General features: G+C 52.7%; 9 protein-coding genes across 9 annotated transcripts; 4 read left to right on the top strand and 5 right to left on the bottom strand.

Annotated features, from left to right (window-relative positions):
* Nucleotides 1-549: 549 nt before the first annotated feature.
* MYCFIDRAFT_76074 (uncharacterized protein) lies at nucleotides 550-3,713 on the bottom strand (the record flags this gene model as incomplete). The annotated part of the gene is made up of 2 exons (XM_007922240.1): nucleotides 550-2,746; nucleotides 2,812-3,713. The coding sequence occupies 2 exons, from the start codon at nucleotides 3,711-3,713 to the stop codon at nucleotides 550-552; spliced, it is 3,099 nt and encodes a 1,032-aa protein (XP_007920431.1).
* A 1,611-nt stretch (nucleotides 3,714-5,324) lies between these two features.
* MYCFIDRAFT_148888 (uncharacterized protein) lies at nucleotides 5,325-6,937 on the bottom strand. Its single transcript, XM_007923177.1, has 2 exons — nucleotides 5,476-6,937; nucleotides 5,325-5,420 (listed from the first exon to the last, which is right to left on the bottom strand). The coding sequence occupies exons 1-2, from the start codon at nucleotides 6,678-6,680 to the stop codon at nucleotides 5,396-5,398; spliced, it is 1,230 nt and encodes a 409-aa protein (XP_007921368.1). The 5' UTR covers nucleotides 6,681-6,937; the 3' UTR covers nucleotides 5,325-5,395.
* On the top strand, nucleotides 6,244-8,066 carry MYCFIDRAFT_205954 (uncharacterized protein; the record flags this gene model as incomplete). Its single annotated transcript, XM_007923176.1, has 5 exons — nucleotides 6,244-6,721; nucleotides 6,760-6,939; nucleotides 6,980-7,036; nucleotides 7,060-8,021; nucleotides 8,050-8,066. The coding sequence occupies exons 1-5, from the start codon at nucleotides 6,705-6,707 to the stop codon at nucleotides 8,064-8,066; spliced, it is 1,233 nt and encodes a 410-aa protein (XP_007921367.1). The 5' UTR covers nucleotides 6,244-6,704.
* Nucleotides 8,017-9,533, bottom strand: MYCFIDRAFT_159470 (uncharacterized protein). The gene has a single exon (XM_007923175.1). The coding sequence runs from the start codon at nucleotides 9,447-9,449 to the stop codon at nucleotides 8,046-8,048; it is 1,404 nt and encodes a 467-aa protein (XP_007921366.1). The 5' UTR covers nucleotides 9,450-9,533; the 3' UTR covers nucleotides 8,017-8,045.
* Nucleotides 9,534-9,739: 206 nt separating this feature from the next.
* Nucleotides 9,740-11,653, top strand: MYCFIDRAFT_76071 (uncharacterized protein; the record flags this gene model as incomplete). Its single annotated transcript, XM_007922239.1, has 1 exon — nucleotides 9,740-11,653. One exon carries the CDS (start codon nucleotides 9,740-9,742, stop codon nucleotides 11,651-11,653), a length of 1,914 nt encoding a protein of 637 aa, XP_007920430.1.
* A 24-nt stretch (nucleotides 11,654-11,677) lies between these two features.
* Nucleotides 11,678-13,688, bottom strand: MYCFIDRAFT_169896 (uncharacterized protein; the record flags this gene model as incomplete). The annotated part of the gene is made up of 9 exons (XM_007923174.1): nucleotides 11,678-11,701; nucleotides 11,755-11,772; nucleotides 11,801-12,961; nucleotides 12,995-13,065; nucleotides 13,106-13,130; nucleotides 13,171-13,371; nucleotides 13,407-13,436; nucleotides 13,471-13,530; nucleotides 13,566-13,688. 9 exons carry the CDS (start codon nucleotides 13,686-13,688, stop codon nucleotides 11,678-11,680), a joined length of 1,713 nt encoding a protein of 570 aa, XP_007921365.1.
* A 602-nt stretch (nucleotides 13,689-14,290) lies between these two features.
* On the bottom strand, nucleotides 14,291-19,778 carry MYCFIDRAFT_209749 (uncharacterized protein). The gene is made up of 11 exons (XM_007923171.1): nucleotides 17,404-19,778; nucleotides 17,307-17,339; nucleotides 17,050-17,237; nucleotides 16,793-16,996; nucleotides 16,647-16,726; nucleotides 15,706-16,596; nucleotides 15,572-15,656; nucleotides 15,189-15,515; nucleotides 15,050-15,124; nucleotides 14,851-14,990; nucleotides 14,291-14,794 (listed from the first exon to the last, which is right to left on the bottom strand). The coding sequence occupies exons 1-6, from the start codon at nucleotides 17,541-17,543 to the stop codon at nucleotides 16,156-16,158; spliced, it is 1,086 nt and encodes a 361-aa protein (XP_007921362.1). The 5' UTR covers nucleotides 17,544-19,778; the 3' UTR covers nucleotides 14,291-14,794; nucleotides 14,851-14,990; nucleotides 15,050-15,124; nucleotides 15,189-15,515; nucleotides 15,572-15,656; nucleotides 15,706-16,155.
* Nucleotides 14,630-15,976, top strand: MYCFIDRAFT_184987 (uncharacterized protein; the record flags this gene model as incomplete). The annotated part of the gene is made up of 6 exons (XM_007923173.1): nucleotides 14,630-14,794; nucleotides 14,851-14,976; nucleotides 15,079-15,124; nucleotides 15,189-15,517; nucleotides 15,574-15,656; nucleotides 15,706-15,976. The coding sequence occupies 6 exons, from the start codon at nucleotides 14,630-14,632 to the stop codon at nucleotides 15,974-15,976; spliced, it is 1,020 nt and encodes a 339-aa protein (XP_007921364.1).
* Nucleotides 15,393-19,778, top strand: MYCFIDRAFT_148879 (uncharacterized protein). Its single transcript, XM_007923172.1, has 12 exons — nucleotides 15,393-15,517; nucleotides 15,574-15,656; nucleotides 15,706-16,596; nucleotides 16,647-16,728; nucleotides 16,795-16,996; nucleotides 17,050-17,237; nucleotides 17,307-17,339; nucleotides 17,404-18,541; nucleotides 18,588-18,900; nucleotides 18,951-19,147; nucleotides 19,216-19,294; nucleotides 19,366-19,778. Exons 8-12 carry the CDS (start codon nucleotides 18,369-18,371, stop codon nucleotides 19,759-19,761), a joined length of 1,158 nt encoding a protein of 385 aa, XP_007921363.1. The 5' UTR covers nucleotides 15,393-15,517; nucleotides 15,574-15,656; nucleotides 15,706-16,596; nucleotides 16,647-16,728; nucleotides 16,795-16,996; nucleotides 17,050-17,237; nucleotides 17,307-17,339; nucleotides 17,404-18,368; the 3' UTR covers nucleotides 19,762-19,778.
* Nucleotides 19,779-20,168: the final 390 nt, after the last annotated feature.

Genomic DNA, 20,168 nt, shown 5'->3' with positions numbered 1-20,168 from the left:
AAATATTCATGCTGCGCGCAGTGAAGTGCACGGTGCATGGTGGGGAGCTCAACCGGCCAGCCTTGCTGCAGTGCTTATCCGCGAAACCAAAAAAAAAAAAAAGATCCAACGCCCTACGGCGACCGGAGACGGCGTGTCTCAACCATTGGTCGTTCTCGCTTGACACTCCTGCACCAGATTGAGAACTAGAGTAAGCTGTCTATTCTACTGGCCATGACTGACCAGCCCCGCCCATTCTTTTCAAAATCAACACCTCAAACAAATTGACTTCGCACGCCGATAAGCTATCGACCCACCGTCACCTACGTAATTGGCCATGTCATGTGATCTGGGCAGAATAATCAATCATCATCTTCTAGTGCTGAGTTACCGTTGAATGCCGCCCCACCAACTCGGAGAGCGAACATCGACTCGCTCATTGTTGCGTGGCCTGCCTCTCCAGCACTACACGACTCACGACTCACGGCCACCTCCGCCAACACTACTACACGCCTCACGCCCACCTCCGCCAACACTGCAGTCTCCTCTTACCCTCCTTCCCTCCAACACCTACGCTCCGACCTTGACTTCTGACTTTCTTTTCCTTTTGCCAGTCATGCGCAACGGGCGAGGCATATGAGAGTCTCCATGCCGCTCCACCGCACCAGCATCGCCGTCTCGCTGACTGGCCACGACTGTTTCCCCTTGACTGATTGGCAGTTCCGGGGCGTTGCCTTTAGCACTGCTTCTCGAACTTTTTGCAGAGTTCCATGGCGAGTTCTTGAGCAGCCTCGGGCCTCCAACCCTTGGACTAGGCGTCAGCGATCTCCGTTTACCCACATACTGCCTTGGAGACCTCCTGGATCGATCACGTTGTGCGAGCGGCTCATCATCGTATGCATCCAGATCCGACTCTTCAAACCTCCGGAACTCCTCAATAAGAAGTGCTTTGACTCGCTTGTTATGATTCTTCATGGCCTTCCTTCTCCGTGCTCGCAGCAACTGATTTCTCTCGAAGCAGTCTGTGCCATCACATTCGACATCTCCACAGTCAAAACTTGCACTAGACGCAGAATTCGAATCCTCCGCATCAGTGCCATCCGCATTGATCCAGCGACGCCGACGAGGCATGGGCGGAAGTCTGTGTCGTTCCCTTCTCAGGGTAGCGGAGTTCATGCGTTGGGACCGATTCGGCTTGTGTCTCTGCCTCAGCGACACAATCCGCCCTCCTAACTGCTGAAAGATCGCGATTAATTCGGTTTCCATCCGCGGGTCATTGACCTCTTGGAGGAGTCGACGTATGTGCACCTCGCAGTCCCTTCCGATTCCTGGGATTCTCGCACCAGCTCGGAACCTTTCCACGCCCTGGCGATGCAAATCGACCGAGCACGGGGGCTGCCTTTCATCGTCTGGTGGGAGATTTTCTGCATCACGGGCGACTTGGGACTGACTCCTGCTATTGCCCTCTCGAAGCTGTTTCCTGCACCTTGTAAGATCTAGTTTCGCAGTCTTGAGTTCACCTCGTGTTTGTTCAAGCTCGTTCCGGACCCACAGCTCAGACTCGGTCAGATAATCAGTGGTTTCGCGCTCGACTCTCAGCCGGTCTTCAACAGCATTCCGGTCTTTGAAAGCTCGGATAAGTTGCGCCTCAAGACTGTCGATTTTGCAGCTCAAATAACCAATGTGGTCACTCAGGAGTGCCGCAGTCATGACGTCCCACTCTCGGATGCGCGCATAGATGCTGTTCAGCTCAGATTCAGAGAGCGTATCCCAGGTCTCAGAGGCGCCACCACGAAGTCCGGATGAGCCATTGCCGCTTTTATTTCGCCTGAAACGCTTGTCGTTGTTGTCTAACGGCTTGGGATTGCCACTATCATCAAGGATTTCAAGATCGCTAACATCCTTGGCTTTGCGTTTCGATGCTCGGGTGGTCTGCTGAGATGAACTTTCTGCTTCATTGTCTGTAGTTGTTTTCTTGGTCCTGTTGGTCTGGCTCTTGGGGCTTGTCGTACCCAATGCTCTGGAAGCACGACTTCCACGACCACGCCCGCCTCCCCTACCACCTCTCTGAGCAGGCGAGCCACTGCTGCCTCTTGTCTCGTTGATGCGATTTGCAGCCTCAATCTCGCCCTGCGTCTCGGCCAACTTTTCTTCTTGCTGTGCACCATGCGCTTGACATTGCTGTAGCTCCAAGACAAGCTGATTGCTTTCCGCCATCAGCCTCTCATTTTCCTGAAGCAGTTCCTCATAGGAAGTTTCAAGGAAATCACGGCCTGGCTCCATGTCCTGGCCATCGTCTTCGGGTCTGAACTCCCCACCAGCGCTCGAACCGTGTCCTAACTCTCCTGTGCTGATCTTCTTCAGGTCCTTGATTTCGGCCTCTTGTGCCTTGACAATACCGAGAAATCGATCCAGCAGCTCTGTTGCGTTTTGTTGTTCGATTGCATCCTCAGCAGCATTCTGTACGAGCAAATCATACCGCTTCTCCGCATAGATGACTTCTTGTCGCAGATGTTCTAGCTTTTTGTGAAGCCGAGATTGTTCGATTTCGCTGATGGTGCGGGAATTTCGAATTTGCTGGTTCAGAGCCTCGATCGTCGCATCGCCGGAATTGTCTACGAGAGTGTGGTTCAACTGATCTAGATCCACATTTCGCTGTAGCATTTCACGATTTTGATTTCTCAGCTGTGCAAGCTCGTCGTTCAATTCCTGCATGTTCTTTTTCGCAGCGGCACCATCGCCATTTTCGGCTTCATCTAGGAGTGAACTGGAGGAAATATCAGCAGGGGTTCCAGCGGACTGGCGTTCACAGAGCAGACAGCAGATCCTCACCTGTCATCAGAACGTCTCTCGTTCTGCAAAAGCACATGCTCCAAATCCTTGCTAGTCGTCTCGAGCTCTCGTTTTTGTTTCAAAGCTCGTTGCAGATAAGACTGCGATGTCTTCAGTTGCAACTCAAGCACTCGTCGAGCTGCGCGAGCTTCTTCGAGAGATGCAGTGAGTGCCTCGACATATTTCTGCTCCTCCCGACGCTCCTTCTCCAGCTTATTGCGATGACCTTGACATGCTGCAAGTGACTCACGCAGCAGTTGCTCGGTAACCAAATCAGAGAAGCTCTCTGGATCAGGCTCATCATCGTCTCCGGCTGGAGACTCCTGATTCTCCAGGGAACCCTGCTGGGACGAATCGCGACTTCGTCCGCATTGTCGTAGGTGAGATGCATAGTCATGAGTCTCTTGCCGAAGTGCTGTATTTAGTCTCAGAAGCTCATCATTCTCATCTCGTAAATCTTCTATCTGAGCATTCAACCTGATTTCCTGCTCTTCAAGTTCTAGAATCTGCTCGTCACGTTCGGACACCGCGTCTGCATTGACATCACGATATTGCTCGTTCTCATAGTTTTCGAGACGAAGAGCATCAAGTTCTGCTTCAGTTGCGGCCAATTCCGCCGTTCGTTGGTCCAGCTGCGTCTGGAGATTATTCACAATGGTATAGGAGGCATCACGCTGTTCAAGCTCGCTTTCTGCGTCATATTGCCCGATAGTCGGATCAGCTTCGTGACTGTAGTTCTGACTGAAGTCTTGTAATTCTGAAAGCTGGCTGCGAAGTGCTTCTGACTCGGCTAAGGCGTCACTCAGTTGATTTTCCACTTCGTCGAGATTCTGTACCGCTTCCTCATGCTCAATCGCCAGAGTGTGGCTCTTGTCCGATAGCCTTTGAATCTCATTGTGCATTTCTTGTGCAACAGCTTCATTTTCGTGCCTCAATCCATCGCATTCGTCCACAGCCGCATCGCGCTCCGATCTGGCTCTATTGAGTTGAGCTGCCAGATTTATACCGTGCTTCTCACAATCTCGGAGTCGTCCTTGAAGCTCATATAGCTCTGGGCGGACATCTGCGCATGGATCCTCATCCGACCCATCGGTTTCAAGATAGGGAGAGCATGGGCCGTCAGAGCCCTCTGCTTCTCCTCGATCGTCCCATCTGGCACGACGGGATCCATTGCGGTTACCGAATGTTTGAATGATGCTCTTGGCGGTCGGGGAATCTGATCTCCTGACTGCTGAAGTAAAGGCTGGCGAGGTTGCTGCATTGGCCCTGGTCGCTGTTGATGCGAGAAGTTGTGGCCCTTGTTCCCTCAACAGCTCGCCACGCCTAGTTGAGGTGACCCAACCTCTCGTGGGATGAAGAAAAGATGGAGTGTCAGGTGGTTCAGGAGAGTCTCCATGGAATATTGCTTGACTGCTTACGGCTCCAACAGATGGATCGAAATGGTGCTCCCTTGACTGATGGCCATCCGAAAATGAGTCCGCTTCGAGGCTATCGCTGCTGCTCTCGTTGGAAGAAATGGTAATTGGCGCCCCAAAAGTCCCAGGAGGTGCATTATCATCTTCAATGCTTGTTCCTAGGTCTTGTACGACTTCGTATACATCATCGTCACTTTCCACATTCCGCCGAGCGATATTGCCCGTTGAAGCACGGCACTTCGTTGGCAAAGGAGGCGTAAGAGTGCTTCGTCGAGAGGAAGCTGATGCAGATCTGCTCCGATCTGCCTCATATCCAGAACTGCTGGCCTTGCTTTGCCTCCGAGACGAGTGCGTGCTGGAAGCGCTTGCAGCATTGATCGGGCTTGCGAAATCGTTCATCGCTTGAGAATCACGAGAGATTGTGCGCATGTATTCCTCCGCCCATCTTTCGAGGCTGCTTCTTCTTCTCAATCCTCGTGTCTTATTCCAAACCCAATCTGCTCTCACGGCTTTGACAGGACTGCGCTTGTCGAAGCTTCGGGTACGATTGGGCCCGAAGCTAACATTCCTTGGGCTCTTCGACGGCGTACTTGGGCTCTTGAGACTGCTTTTACTTGGCGTGCTCGGACTCCTAGTAGGTGATCTTGGAACGCTCCGAGCGGACGACTTAGGTTCCCGACGAGTAGTTCTGCTTGGCGATAGCGGGACACTGAGACTCAGGCAAGAGTTCCGGCGATTGAGTGGGACAGCAGGACTGTAGCGAACATCGGGGCTCCTTGAGGGTGACTTCGTGACCTTCGTTCTTGCCGCCATGCGGCGCGTCTGAACAGGCATTACGACTTCACAATAGCGACACTGGGCACAAATTCGTTAGTTTACAGCGCCCGCCTGAGCTTCGAGCTTGCAAGTATGCCTTCTGACTGCAACAAAGAAAGTGTCACAGAATCGCCGGATACGGAAGTGGCCCGTGCGGCCACACTGCTAGGAGTACTATACTCTTTATTTGACTGTCGCTTTGTGGCATCTGGTCGTTGGGATGGTCATGGCCGGAAGCAAAATGCTCTGCAGCTTAAGCAAGCAGAGAAATGGGCTCGCCTTCGGACAATGAGCTTGCAGTATCTTATGCTATCCTATCAAGAAAGCCTGAAGCACAATGGATGTGATACTACTCATTCGAATCCGCTTTCTAGCAATCTACGAAAGGATCAGTGATCTTGAGGGGACGATTTGAACAGTCAGGCTGACTCACAACTCATCCCTCGTAGGTGCTTGCCTCCTTTCAACCTCGATATACCTGGTCTTTGCTTGGACTGCAGGGGTCGCCTTGACGTCGAAGAATCCTTCCAGATCCATCCACTCCGCGACAAATACTGTCGTCAGCAGCGCCCAATCCTCAACTGTCGCAATGTCCAAATGATCTCCGTCGTCGTTAATCGTATGCCAGACCGAGGGAAAAGGCGACGTGATGATATGCAAAATGTCTACACCTTTTTGCATGAAAGGCACATGGTCGTCCTCGACGTATCCTCCAACCCAGCGATCATTCTCACTCTTGTGCCATTCATGGAGGAACATGGGTTCCGTGACTCTTGGAGCTCCTGCCTTGCGCTTGGAAACGTGGTTTGGACTGCTCTTGAACCTACCCACCTTTCTCAGGCGATCCTCGGCGCCAGCCATTTTCTGGTATGCCCAATGTGTTGTTTTAAAGTAACTCGGTACCTCGGGTGATGCAGATCCCAACAAGTCCAACAGAACGAAGAGGTCGATGGAAGCGAGCGGAGAGGTATATGAACTCCAGCCAGCATACTGTGTGGTTTCCCATTCTTCTGCCAGGCTCCTCGCTCCATACAGACTATCTGTGTTTGTCCACATTTGAAACGCCTCTTCTCCGTCGAGCAGCAATATCTGCACTCCTTTATAGCCCTCAAGGTCGTCAGCTACTGACCCAGCTGCGTTTTCAGACTCCCACTTCCTCGTCAGCGCATCATCGATGCTTCTGGCTACGTGCATGAGCATTGCGCATGGGGCCGCACTATCCGTTGCGCCTATGAAGCCTTCTGGCGTGAGCTTCGAGTCGTAATGTGCAACGAGCGCCAAACGGCCAACATCTCCATCTCCTGTTGCGCCAGGCGGATCTCTTGTTGCTATGAAGTTCACAAAGGGAACTTGTTGCCCGTTACTTGTCGGGGTTGTAGACGAGCTGTTTTGAAAAGACAGCTTCCATTTGGGCAAGTGGTTGCTGAAGAAGTCGACAAAGTGTTGCAGGACAGCGCGTGATCCCTCAGTGCCGGGGACTCGTGTTCGCAAGATAGGCGCAAGCAGTGCGCCATTGTGAATGTCAAAGTCATTCCCAGGAGACGGCAGCGATTTCAGAGTCGCGTCAGACAGCGTAGTGTATGCCAGACACTGCCGCAGCAGCGCTGGCAGCAGCAAAAGTCGGGCGGACAGCTGCATGGCGGTGGTCTTCTGCAGCAACGGATGCCCGATTCGACCTCGTGTGAGGCACCCGGAGACTGCGGCTTGCGTGCTGAAGCTTCTCAGCGCGCGCAGCAAAGTCGTTGGTGCAATTGTTTCTGCGACATCGATATGCGTATGAAGGTGTCCCGAGAGTGGGTCGCTACGTGTCCAGGCTAGAACTATCGCTCGCTCGTCTCAACGTTGCAGAGGGCCTGCAGAAGCATGGCATGTATTATGGCAGATACTGGATCGCGATGTGGGCAGAGGTGATATATATGGCATGATGTCGATGCGAGGCAGGTGCCAGGTGTTGCAGAGTTCATCCTGGTCCATGCCCAGTGTCACCTGGCAATGTGCCAATGTCAATGCCGCGGAGCGGAGCCTCACGAGCTTCTTCCGCCCGCGCCTGTAAAGTGTACAACTTCTTCATCAGTAATGTGATGCCCTGCGTGCATGGCCCCTTATGGCGGGCAGCATCCTCCGCACCAAGAGCATCTGCTCTGAGACCAGCAACCCATACCCATCCACAGACCCTCCGATCAATCCTGCGACCACCATGCCATCTCATCTCGAGAAATGCAGCAGCAACACCAATCCGCGGTGCCTCGACTGAAGCCGCACACGCTCGCAAGAAAGCTGTGCTTTACCCTGAGCGCATTAATGTCTACCGCGCTGGTACATCGGCCACACTCTCAGTCGGCCTTACGCGCGTCGCGACCATCATCATCTTCTTAGCAGGAGCTACAGTCTATGCTCCAGCCTACTTCTTCTCGCCCGATCACAGCAGTCTCTGGGTTCCAGTATACATAGCTGCAGCTGCAGTCCCATTTTTCGTCACCGCTCTCACAACGGGTCCCATGATACATGCCATCCGCGTATATCTACCCAGCAGGGCTCGCAGGTCGAAGGACGACCTCAAGCGCTTTGCCAGCCTGACCCCCGCCGACACACTTCTTGAGCTGCAATACATGCGATGGCTTCCGTGGCCTCAGACCCGACGAGTGCCCTTCGGTCGACTGAGACGACTGCAGCCAAGTCTGAGAGGCGGAATCGCAAATCTTGAACAGCAGAATCCCCTAGTGACCGACAAGCTGAAGAACTCCTTGCTGGGATGGCTTGCCCACAGGAACTGGGGTAGGTTCTATGTAAACAGAGCACAGAGAAATGATCGGAGCGCTGTCCCAGGGGTGTGGGAAGGCATGTGGGGACAGATACCACTCAAAGGGTCGAAAGAGGATATTCTGATGGCTCAGGCTGAATCGAAGAAAGTGAAAGCTCCAGTACAGATGAGAGGAAGATCTCCCACTACAAAAGATGGTAAAAGGCGCGAAATGAAACGTCAAGTGCATTGAATAAACCGTATCAGGGCTTTCGCTTCTTTAACAGCCCGGTCCGCCGCTTGCCCTTCACATCTCTGCCTTCCTCAATGGCCAGCATGGCTTCTCTCTTCTTGTCGCCTACAATATTGAGCGCCTCGCGCACGACCCTGCCTTCCACGCCGACACCTTCCTCCTTGTATTCAGCCAATTCTCTCCCAACACGCGCCTCAATGGCATGGACCACATCTACATCTCGTTGGCCAACGAGTGATATTGCCATGCCTTTCCTCCCTGCACGTGCAGTACGGCCTACACGATGGATGTAGTCGTCCGGATTGCGCGGCAAATCGTAATTGATGACCAAACTCACGTCGGGAATATCGAGACCACGTGAAGCCACATCCGTTGCGACCAGTATTCGAGCAGCGCGAGCTCGGAAGCGAGCAAGATTGTTCACTCTGTCCTGATGATCAAGTCCAGAGTGCAAGGCAGTGACGCGGTGCTCCAAAGACCGTAGCAAGTATTCCAGAAGGTTTGCGGTTTCTGTTCGGTTGCAGAACACGATCGTTGTCTTCTCCACGTTGGCAGGCGTACCGAGTAGGACATGAAGGTATTTCTCTTTGTGAAGAACATTGACCAGCTGATAATTTTGTGTGAGGGTCGGTGGTATGGCGAGGCTATCAATGTCAACCTCACATACGAACACTGGAGGTTTTCCATTTTCTCGAGGCCGTTCTTTGAGTGCACGGACCTCTGGTGTGACTGTGGCGGTGAACAGACATGTCTGTCGTTTTGCCGCAGACGGTAGAGCATCCAGGCAAGTCTCAACAGCAGGCAGCATGCTTCCCTTGCCACTTGCTAGCAGTCGGTCTGCCTCATCAAGTACGACGAACCGGCACTTTTTCAGCCCATGTATAGTATCTTCCCCAGAAGTCTCAACGTGATCCGCCAAGCGCCCAGGCGTTGCTATCACGACATGTGGTCGCTTGCTCAACTCGATCGCCTGTGCACGCATGTCAGCTCCGCCCGTCACGAGGACGCATCTGAGCCCTTGCGAGCCTCCAATCGCCTGAAATTGCTCGAAAATTTGCAGAGCGAGCTCTCTCGTTGGGGTTAGAACGAGGCCGAATATGCCACTTGGTTCTTTGGCCCATTTATGCAATATCGGCAGAGCAAATGCGATTGTTTTCCCCGAGCCTGTGCGGGACCCTCCTATACAATCTCGCCCAGCTATAATTTGTGGTATGGTGGCTTTCTGAATCCGGGTCGGGTGAGTGATGGAAAGATGTCGCAAAGAATTTACGAGCCATGTATCCACGCCCAGATCCTTAAAAGTGGCATTTTCGTTCGCATCGCTGGAATCCAAGATTGCCTGTGGAATGGACTCCTCGTTTTGAACCACTTCTGGTACTGTAGTGATGCTTTTCTTCGCCTTGATCCTGGACATGGCTGGAGGAGATGTTGCAGTGGGAACATGGACCTCATCGCTTGACACCGATTCCTCTGACAGTCGACGTCGCTTCGAAGGTCGCTCCTCAAGTTCGGCTGCCATCTTGATGACAGGTGTGTGATTTTAGGATGGTCGTTGCAAAAGATTCGAAGCATGAACCGAGAATTGACCCCGGACCCTTAAGTTTGGTTAGCGCGGCAAGATCCTTGCAACTTTTTTTCCAACGAAGCTTCCAAGTTCCGACGCGGTGATGAATTTGCCATTTTGCAAGTTCCACTTCAGCGATCATGGCAGGAACAGCACTGCGGCCCGTCAAGAAGGCCAAACTTGACTTTTCAGATAGCGAGTCAGACGCCGGCGTACAATTGCCTCAAACCGAAGGCTTCACAATCAACGAGGAATATGCCAAGCGATTCGAGCACAACAAGAAGCGAGAGGAAAGGCAGCGGCTGGAAGAGAAATATGGGAATGGCGACGCGAAGAAGAGGAAGCGCGATGCAGAAGAGGATGATGAGAGCGAGGAGAGTAGCACTGACGAGAGCGAAGATGACGACGCCGAACTGGCCACAGCCGACGTCGACGACGAGATTATGGCGACTCTGCAGATGATCCGGAACAAGGATCCCAAGCGGCTGGACCAAACTGTCAAGTTCTACAAGGAGTTCGATCCAGAGAGTGCACCGGTCAAGAACGAAGACAAGCCTATGACGCTACAAGACTATCAGCGCGAGAAGCTCCTGGCTGGACATGCCGGCCAGGATGATGACGAAGACGAACCAATGCAGACGTATGCAGAGGAGCAGGAGCAGCTGAAGCGCGAGCTTGTAGGGTCAATACATGCAGCCGCGAAAGATGATGGCGAGGAAAGCGACGGCGAGGATGATTTCATGGTTCAAAAGAAGAAATCGACCCATGAGGATATGCCTGGAGTATCTGCGCAGAGACGGGCAAAGAAACAGCTTACCGATCAGGACATTGCGTCTGCCGATAAGGACCCGGAGACGTATCTGTCCAATTTCATGGCGGCGAGGGCGTGGCTTCCTGGCGAGGGAAGCAGATTCCAGCCATTGGAGTCTGATGATAGCGACGACGACAAAAGGGCGGAAGAGTTCGAAGAGGCATACAACATGCGCTTTGAGGATCCTGCAAAGTCAAACGAGAAGCTGCAGTCTTTTGCTCGTGACAGTGGCAAGTACGGAGTGCGTCGAGAGGAGAAGAGTGGTCGTGCTAGGCAACGTGAGCGGGAACGCGAGCAGAGAGAAGCCGCGAAGCGTGAACGAGAAGAAGAAAAAGCCAGGTTGCGAAAGCTCAAAGTTGAAGAAGCTGGGGAGAAGGTGAAGCGTATTAAGGAGGCTGCCGGCTTAAGAGGACAGGAACTGAAGCTTGACGAGTGGCGAGACATCATTGAAGGCGACTTTGACGATGATCAATGGGAGACAGAGATGAAACGTCGATTCGGCGAGGACTACTACGCGGAGGGCGAGGACTCTGGCTCGGACGATGATGGTCATGAACGCAAAAAACGCAAGCCCCGAAAGCCCAAGTTCGAGGATGATATTGACATCACCGATCTCGTGCCAGACTTCGATGCTGGTAAAAAGCCCAATATCACTCTGACTGATGATGAGGATGAGGATGGAGGTGCCCCACTGCCTCCATCGGATGGCGAGGAGAGACAGTCGGCACCTGGCAAGAAGAAGACCAAGAAGGACCGACTCAAGGAAAAGTCAGATGCAAAGCGAGTCGCACGCAAAGAACGTATGGCCATCGAAGAAATGGTCGATGCTTCGCTTCCTCTCCAGCACCCGAGCCTGACCTCTGCCTCCAGCTCCAAAGCTCCAGTCATTGGTTTCAGATATCGTGAAACTTCACCAACGTCTTTCGGGCTTTCTGCTCGCGATATTCTCTTCGCTGACGACACTGCATTGAACAGCTTTGCGGGCCTCAAGAAGATGGCCGCATTCAGAGACGAGCAGAAAAAGATTCGAGACAAGAAGAAGTTTAGTAAGAAAGCTCGTCTTAGACAATGGAGGAAGGAGACTTTCGGAAATGCTGATGAGCCCACCGGCGGCTTTGAGAAAGTGCTTGGTACTGTGGAAGAGGCGGACGAACCTCGAAAGAAGCATAAGAAGAAGGCGGAAGATGGTAACATTGTTGATGGGAAGAGGAAGAGGAAGAGGAGCAAGAAGAAGGCTCAATAATCGAACGAATTCGGCTCTCCCACTTCATGCTGGAATCCTTCTCGCAGACTATGTCGCGAGACAAGGCCGTTCTTGGCTATATAATTTTGCCAAATTCAGACCTTGGCGTATGTGTCGTTCTATCCCTATCCGCCGAAAGGTTTCCACCGCCCAATAACGAATCTCTGGACTCAAACCTGGAATGCAGCACACTTTGTGCAGAACCCAAAGTAAGGCAGGAAGATCGGCTGATGGTCCAGAGATCACTTCATTCCTGGCAACGTCCCCAAGAGCGTATGGAATGCTGCCACAGATATGGTGTACCGTTTCTGAGAGCTTTTGTTGAAGATCAGCGAAGCTTGGAAGAGCCGAGCTCGTGTTCTCTGTTGTCATGGACCTGAGGTCCATCATGGCCCGGATGAGATGTAGCTGGACGCCGCGCATCATGTTCCACAGGGTCATGATCGCTCTGCTGGGATATACGTCAACACGAGGCCTGTATGCACGTGTACAAACGTCTTCGTCTGACAATTCCATGTTTTGGGAGTGAAGGGAGAAATCCGCAAGTTGACTTTCGAGATTGGAAAGGCTGCGCGGTGTCGCCCGGCAGAATGCTGATTCTTCATGCTGCGGGCCTATTTGAGGCTTCCATGTCTGCGGAGCCGCGTCAACGCATGTTTCTATCGCAGAGTATACCGCCAGGGCCTCATCAGTACATCGGGCCAATTTCGTGGCCAAAATTCCAGCGTCCCCGTGCAGAAAGGCTGTTTGCAGTTCCTTCACTTGGCCGCAAGAAGTAGTGACTCGCGATGTTATTCGAGCTACCGCTTCGTCCAACCAACTCCGGTATGTGTTCTCAGGCCATATGCTTGATCCGAATTTGGGTACTGTCCGGTGCCCTATGTCGCGCCACAGAAGCTGTCGGTTTGTCTGACTCAAAATGGACTTATCACTCCATGTTGAGACCTCTGCCTCATGATGCCGCATACGCAAATACACCGCCGCGGCTTGGCCTCCCTGGTGTGCATGGAATAGCTCGGTTGCTGGCTTCGTGCCCGAAATCGTTTCATACAGAGAGAGCAGCATCATACAGGCTAAGCTTGCATCGGAAGCTGCCTTCTTCGGTTCTTGTACGATCGGAGCGAACAGAGTGATCGTCTTGCCATAGGCCTGGGAGGCTAGGTCGTCGAGATTGGCCTTTCCCGTAGAGACTGCCAGGTACGAGATGGCGCAGGCCTCAACTGCGCTAGAGAGATACGGCAAGTCCTCGCGCCCATATGCCGCTGGTAGGCTATCAAAGCTGCCCCAAGTTGAGTCTAGTTGGTCTGGCTCTCGCACAAATTCCCTAAAGAAGACCTCCACAGCATCGTGGACCCAAGGCCTGGGAGTCGGAAGGACTGGTATGGTGCCTGGTGATGCTCTCCCATCATTCGCTGATCGCAAGGAAAGTTTGGTAGCAACGCGAGACTGCACATTCGTTTCGGTCCATGCGTTCATGCTACGGAATTTGGACTCCATATAGACGCAAGGATTGCCACGTTTGACGCAACGGCGGCAACAAGGCTGTTCTTCGCTGCATTTAGTCTTGGCAGACCTACATGCCTGACAGCCACGACTTGGATGACCTGGGTTAACCATTGCCCTTGACCGAATTCTGCAAATTGATGAGTGCTTGTGAAAACTGCAGTGGCTGCCCAGAGCGACTTTGCTGGATCGGACTTATAGAAGGCTCGAGCCAGCTACGAGGCCGGGGCTGAGATGAGCAGACTCGCACGCTTAGAGGCCATGTCGACGATTTGACGGGCTGCCCGAATCGTGCATTGCCGCAGCTGATGCACCTGAACTTGGGCAAATGTGGTTAGCCTTGCGAGCTGAAGTGTCGAAGAGTTACGAATTTGCTTCGCAACTTGAACAACGATTTCGATATCAGGACCTGGGCTTTGTTGTAGACGGGCGGCCTGATCTCGTCACTCGTCAACAATAGCGAAAGCAGGGAGCCTAAGATATGTGTCCGCATGGCTCTGAACGCCAAAGAGCCACTCCCTAGATCATTCATCTGTCAAATTATGCGATTGCTGCAATGATAGTCCTTGCATTTTTCATCATCTGTCTTCTCTTTCGAGGAGCGCTCGCTCTGCCCCCTAAGACTTGCTGGACCCCCGGAACATGAGGAGAACGGTTGCTCAAAAGTCAAGACGTTTGGAACGGACTCTACCAGGTGCAAAGATATGCAAAGTCTGAGCACTCCATGATGGGCGATTCCATTGACCACTTCAACACTGCGCAGAGCGAGGACTGTCTAGCGCTCAAGGTCAGGTCTTAGCAGTCTCGTCATGCCAAGAAGCCCGTGTTGCGATGGGTATGTGGTGGCCTGGCTCTTCGTGGTTTGTTGGACAGCCCCTCTCCATTCTCTTGAAAATCCCACCTTACCCTCTGCAGCCGATTTGCGGAGAGTCCGAGAGATGCTTGGGATTGAGGAGCTCCCACACACGAGATATTCTGACTCCGATCCGAGCCGGCGACAGTAGACAGAAATTGCTTGGCAGGGTCCGGGCCATGAAGCCATCTGCTCTTCATGACATCATGTGCAGACGTCGTCGTACTTCGCTTCTCCATCGTTGCCGCCGCCCGCCGCGTTCCAGTACAATACCACGGCAGGCTCGCCCGAAGGCCATCTGCTCGCAGTGGCAATGGGCAAATCGGCATGCGGCCAAGGACTCACTTCTGCGCGCCCATAGTCTCCACTCAGCACTACCCCTCAACAGTGGCTGTCTCGAGCTCTTTGGACCTTCTTACTGTACTCAAACCCCGCGCAGCACCGAGGTCCCATTCTGCTCCATCTTCGCTAGACTCGATGTGAGGCACGCCAGCTACGAATTACTACACGTAAGAGGATCCAGATCTCAAAGCGAGGTCTCACGTTTCCATCAAGCTCTCTCCTTCTCCTCTATCTGTGCAACATATTCCCTTGCCCCATTGGTAAGATACCAAACAAACATGGCATCAGTCGACATTCCAAAGAAATACAAGGCGGTCATCTACGATGAGCCTGGCAAGGTCTCGACCAAGGTCGTCGAGCTCGACACCCCAGAGCCTGGACCAGGCGAGGTTCTCATCAACTTGACGCATTCAGGCGTCTGCCATTCGGATCTTGGTGTTATGGTGGGCTCGAAAGACGGAAAAAAAAACGATCGAATGGCTTGCTAAATTTCTAGTAGACAAATCGATGGGCTGGCCTCCCTTTCCCAACTCAGCCAGGTCAAGTTGGAGGCCATGAGGGCATTGGCAAAGTTGTGAAACTTGGCCCTGGTACCGAAACAAGTGTGATCAAAGTCGGCAGTCGCGTTGGCATTAAATGGTAAGAGAAGTCGTGCACCCAGGTAGTGAATTCCAGCCAATTGACACATTTGTGACCAGGATCTCTGCAATTTGTGATTCTTGTCCAGCTTGTCTCTCCGGCCAAACAGAAAGTCTCAGGCTACTACACACCTGGTGAGTATGCTCAGATTTCTCGGCTTTCTCGCCGTTCTGACCTTGCTTGCTTGTTTTTATACAGGCACTTTTCAGCAGTACGTGCTAGGCCCTGCTAGCTATGTTACCCCTATCCCCGAATCTCTACCAAGCGATGCTGCCGCTCCTATGCTGTGTGCTGGCGTTACAGTCTACAGCGCTCTGAGGAAATCTGGAGCCAAAGCTGGTGATTGGGTCGTCTTACTTGGCGCAGGTGGTGGTCTAGGTCATCTCGCCACACAGATTGCTTCGCGAGGCATGGGAATGCGAGTGATCGGCATTGATGCGGGGAGCAAGAAAGAGCTGGCAACTGAATGCGGAGCGGAAGTCTTCGTTGACCACACGCAAGGAAACGCCGAAGAGGAAGTGAAAAAGGTTGGGAAATGAAAGTCCGACACAAGCTTGTCTTAGACTGACCGTGTGATTTGCAGGCTACGGGTGGCCTTGGTGCTCAGGCTGTTCTCGTACTCACAGCAGCAAACGCTGCTTATGCCTCCGCTATGGGCATGCTCAAGTAGGTCTTCGATCCTGATACCGGCGTTGTAAAGCTCACGCTCTTGCAGGTTTGGCGGTACATGTGTCTGCGTCGGTTTACCTGAGGGTGAACTCAAGCCCATCGCCACAGCTTTTCCTCAGTTCTTGGTTGCTAGGGCCCAAAAAATAATCGGTGTTGCCGTGGGGGATCGTAGAGACGCGATTGAGGCGCTCGAGTTTGCGGAGCGTGGACTTGTCAAGACCCATTTCCGCACTGCCAAGATGGAGGAACTAACGGCGATATTTGAGGAAATGGACAAGGGCGAACTGAAAGGTCGGGTCGTACTTGATTTACAGTAGAGCGATGTGCCAATATCTGAGCGGTTGACGAATGAAAGCTGCGGCTGGAAACGAGCACTGCGAGTGGTGGGAACAGTGCCGTTATCAAGGTGTTGATATTTGGTGCATTGTATACATTTGATGTATGTGCCTCATAAACACTCTGTGTGAGCAATTTCGTATCCTGCTGAAGCGACAATCTAGTCTCGCTTGCCAAAGACCTTGTCGTAGTCCGTCAGAACGTAGCGGTACCTCACCTTGTTCTCAGATACCGCGGTCACGGCCTCCTTGCATCCTGCCTCGCTGATTGGGACTGTCTGAATCCACGACTTGATGCTCTGCTTCGAAGCAAGATCGAACATAGCAAGCATTTCAGGGCGGTTTCCGATGTGAGATGCGCCGAAGTAACATCCGGAACCAGCGAAATCCTGGGCCATCAAAGTCGGTAATGGGTGATCTCCGAAGCCGACAGTGTGGAAGCGACCCATGACTTTGAGTGTACTGAAGTAGTCTTTCAGGTTGAACTTGTGAGTTGCATCGGCACAGTTGAGAATGAAGTCGAAGGTGAAGGCATAGTCCTTGTGCCAGTCTTTCTGGTTGGTGTCGATGAAATGTTTAGCACCCATCTTCAGTGCATCGTCCTAGAAGCAGTCAGGGCTTGTCGTTGCTCCCTACCACGGCAGCTCAATACCTTCTTGTTTGGACTATGTGATAGCACGTAGACTTCGGCGCCGAGAGCACGAGCGAACAACACAGCGAAATGTCCGAGACCTGTCAAAGGATGATGGCATTAGCAGAGGCGCGGATGAAGATAAGAATACCCTCTGGGCAACTCACCTCCAATACCCACGATTGCAACCTTCTTGCCCGGACCAGCTCCCAAGCGTACGAGAGGCGAGTAAACTGTGAGGCCTGCACAAAGCATGGGTGCTGCTATCGCGCTTTCAATGTTGTCCGGAATTTTGAATGTGAAGTATTCATGTGCACGGATGTGTGAGGAGTAGCCGCCTTGAGAGATGGTGCCGTCGCTGTATTGAGAACCTGCGTTTCAATCAGACCAGCACGCACTTTGATTATCCGAGTTAGCCACGCACCGTACGTGTCGATCATATTGGGACAATAGTTCTCCTGGTCTGCTTTGCAGTTTGTGCAGGTCAGATCCGCCTGTATCTGAGCTCCAACACCGACGCGATCTCCGATTTTGATTGTTTTGACATCCTTTCCAACCTTGATAGCTTTTCCAACAACCTCATGACCGACGCAAATGGGGAGCGGACAGTCTCTGGAGTGATGGCACGAAGGTTAGCAGCCATCTCAGACATGGGACGCCGCGAAGCCAGGACTTCCTTACCCCCAGCCGCCATTGATTTTGTGCACATCCGACCTAGAAGAGAAGGACGTGAATGTCAGCAGGAGCCCCCGGGGGAGAGGTGTTGTTCTATGCCTACCCGCATACACCACAGCATTCAATCGCGATGTCGATGTCACGGTCCTCGAATGGCTTGAGCTTGAACTCTTGCTTCTTGAAGTCGGTCCACTTCTTCTGATCTTCGATCATGAAGCCCTCGGCGGTGTCTGGATAAGGCATCTTGGCAGATTGTGGGAAAGAAGCCCTGCGTGGTTGGTGTGGATAGACGAGAAATGCTCAACAGACGCAGGCGCGAGTCGCGCAGAATGCTGGTCCTTATAAAGTGGCCGTGCCTTGCTTGTGCGCTCTCGGAGAATCTCAGAGCTCTCAATGGGGGTGAGGTCATCCCCCGTCAACGAAACGGCACCATGCGTCTTTGATTCTCTTCGAACTCAACGTCGCCGCGAAGCACGCATTGCCAGCCTTGCCGCATTTTTCAAAGGCCCCAGCCGTCGACATTGTCCACGGCATTTTTTCATCTTCGTCCGCCTGGAAGCTGCACTCTTGTTCTGTGGAATCACATTTCGCCATCCGGACGATCTCCGGCCGAACACGTCTGTCTGGGCGGCGGGCGCGCTGCGGGGCGCTTCCACGCGTCGTGTTTGATTTCGCTCAATACGGCCTCTCCATTCACTCCGGCCGCTTGCACCTGCTTCTTCTCCGTTGACTGCCTCCACAATCGGCCCAGGGAAGCAGGCAGAAATCCCTAAGAGATCCTCCTGGAGTGGACCCCAATTCATCCCGATGCCAAGATCAGTCTTCACGGCAACGAGCATGGCGGCAACCCCTCACTCCTTTCACTGTTGCCCCGCGTGCTCGCGACCCTGGAATAATGAGCTTAAGAGGAGGCTCTTGTGATCGCATGCCTCCATACGGCATGCCGTGGATGCCGTCAACATAGTTCCGTAAGTAGCAGGTGTTGATCAGTTAAGACGTGTCGAGGTCCTCGATGCCCTGCTTGCCCGGCTTCCTACATTTCCACATCCCAGCTGCTCAAGCATCAATATGGCCCACGAAACTATCCAGGACAGCAACCTGCCACATTCGAAAGAAAACCAGCCCACATCGGAGAGTGTAAAGTCGATGAAGGCGGTGCGCTTTCATGGTAAAGAGGATTTGCGGTTTGAAGATATTCCAGAGCCGGTTTGTGGACCTGGTCAGGTAAAGGTCAAACCGGCGTGGTGTGGAATTTGCGGCTCAGGTAATGATCCGTCTTATCCCAAGCTACCAAATAGCTAACAGTTGTCCTGACCTTCACGAATACCTCGGCGGGCCCTCGTTGTGTCCAGAAAGCAAACCACATCCGATTACCGGGGAGACAGTACCGCTTACGTTCGGGCACGAGTTCAGTGGAGTGATTGAAGAGGTTGGAGAAGGTGTTTCCGACCGATTCAAGGTTGGCGGCCGAGTTGTAGTGGCGCCCATTATCTACGACGGCGACTGTGGCGCATGTCAAGACGGGCTTGTCAATTGCTGTTGGAAGAACGGCTTTGTCGGCCTGAGCGGTTGGGGGGGAGGCCTTTCAGAGCATTTGGTGGTACGACATACGCGTGGCGACACAAGCACCTCTGCTTATCACTGACCCAGGTTCCGGAGTATACACTTTACAACTGCCCGGACAATGTCGGCCTAGACGTGGCAGCGCTCGTAGAGCCACTCGCAGTTGGCTGGCATGCTGTGAATTCGAGTCCCTTCAAGCGAACAGATACAGCCTTGATCCTTGGGGGAGGTCCGATCGGGTTATCCGTCGTTCAAGCCTTACGCGCTCGCGGATGTCCACAGATGTGAGATTGACGTGCAATCCCTGTGTTTGAGGCGAACTGCTGACCACTGTATCTTTCGCTGTGCGTAGCATTGTGTCTGAAGTGTCCGGAATGCGAAAGCAGTTTGCAAAAGATCTCGGCGCCCACGTGGTTCTAGACCCGACCAAGGTCTGTGTTCAGCTATGGGCTGATGGTTTCCAAGAGCGTGCAACTTTGCTGACGCCTGTTCATTGTTCTAGGATGATATCGTTGCCGAATGTCTCAAGTTGACAAATAATCGTGGCGTCGACGTTACTTTCGATGCGGCTGGTGTGCAACCAGGTCTCGACCAAGCCGTGAACTCGCTCAAGGCCCGCGGCACCCACGTCAATATCGCGATCTGGGAGAAAAGATGTACACTTTGGCCAAATGACCTTGTCTTCAAGGAGCGAAGATACCTCGGAGTCGCAACATATGTTAAGAGTGACTTCCAGGAGGTCATAGATGCCATTTCGGATGGGCGGCTTGACATGTGTAAGAAAATGATTACCAAGAGAATAGAAATGAGAGACGTGGTCGAGGAAGGCTTTAAGACATTGATCAATGATAAAGACCGACAAGTAAAGATATTAGTGAAGGGGAGTGGTGAAATCTAAGAAGGGAGGACGTGGCTGGAAGAGACATGGCAAGGCCAGTAGCATCCTCTGCGTCTCTGCTGTAGTAGTGAAACTCCATCAAGGTCATGACATTAAAGTCCACATGAGAGATTGCAATGCTAGTGCCCATTCCAGTTGAACAGATTTCGGCCGTCGTGTGACATTTCTTCTTCTGATTGAGGCGGTTGTTTTGTAGTTGCAGACTCCTTCTCGTTCGCGTGCAGTGTGTTGTTTCCGCAGAATGGATAGTTGAGTCGCCACGTCTGCAGAATTCAGTTCTTCATTCAACCCAAGTTGAAGATGCGTAACAATTTGTCTCCGTCAGCCATCATGTGCTCGGGCCATGGTTCACGTGCCTAGGCTAGGAGAGTCTGGTGTCAGCTCATATCAGGCTCACTTTTGCAGGC

The sequence above is a fragment of the Pseudocercospora fijiensis genome (assembly GCF_000340215.1).
Source record: "Pseudocercospora fijiensis CIRAD86 unplaced genomic scaffold MYCFIscaffold_1, whole genome shotgun sequence".
In the NCBI taxonomy this organism is placed as follows: domain Eukaryota; kingdom Fungi; phylum Ascomycota; class Dothideomycetes; order Mycosphaerellales; family Mycosphaerellaceae; genus Pseudocercospora; species Pseudocercospora fijiensis.
The sequence above is the reverse complement of the archived record's forward strand: the minus strand, read 5'-3'. Positions and strand labels throughout refer to the sequence as shown.

What these genes read in the sequence shown, in the direction of transcription:
- MYCFIDRAFT_148888 (XM_007923177.1), bottom strand. Translation starts at nt 6,680, where the DNA reads ATGCAGCTGTCCGCCCGACTTTTGCTGCTGCCAGCGCTGCTGCGGCAG. An exon ending in GCACCTACGAGGGATGAGTT is followed by an intron (nt 5,421 to 5,475) that starts GTGAGTCAGCCT and finishes ATCCTTTCGTAG; the next exon opens with ATTGCTAGAAAGCGGATTCG.
- MYCFIDRAFT_159470 (XM_007923175.1), bottom strand. Translation starts at nt 9,449, where the DNA reads ATGTCCAGGATCAAGGCGAAGAAAAGCATCACTACAGTACCAGAAGTG.
- MYCFIDRAFT_209749 (XM_007923171.1), bottom strand. Translation starts at nt 17,543, where the DNA reads ATGCCTTATCCAGACACCGCCGAGGGCTTCATGATCGAAGATCAGAAG. An exon ending in AAAATCAATGGCGGCTGGGG is followed by an intron (nt 17,238 to 17,306) that starts GTAAGGAAGTCC and finishes CCATCACTCCAG; the next exon opens with AGACTGTCCGCTCCCCATTT. An exon ending in CAATATGATCGACACGTACG is followed by an intron (nt 16,997 to 17,049) that starts GTGCGTGGCTAA and finishes ATTGAAACGCAG; the next exon opens with GTTCTCAATACAGCGACGGC.
- MYCFIDRAFT_148879 (XM_007923172.1), top strand. Translation starts at nt 18,369, where the DNA reads ATGGCCCACGAAACTATCCAGGACAGCAACCTGCCACATTCGAAAGAA. An exon ending in CAGGTAAAGGTCAAACCGGC is followed by an intron (nt 18,542 to 18,587) that starts GTGGTGTGGAAT and finishes TCTTATCCCAAG; the next exon opens with CTACCAAATAGCTAACAGTT. An exon ending in GCCTTTCAGAGCATTTGGTG is followed by an intron (nt 18,901 to 18,950) that starts GTACGACATACG and finishes TCACTGACCCAG; the next exon opens with GTTCCGGAGTATACACTTTA.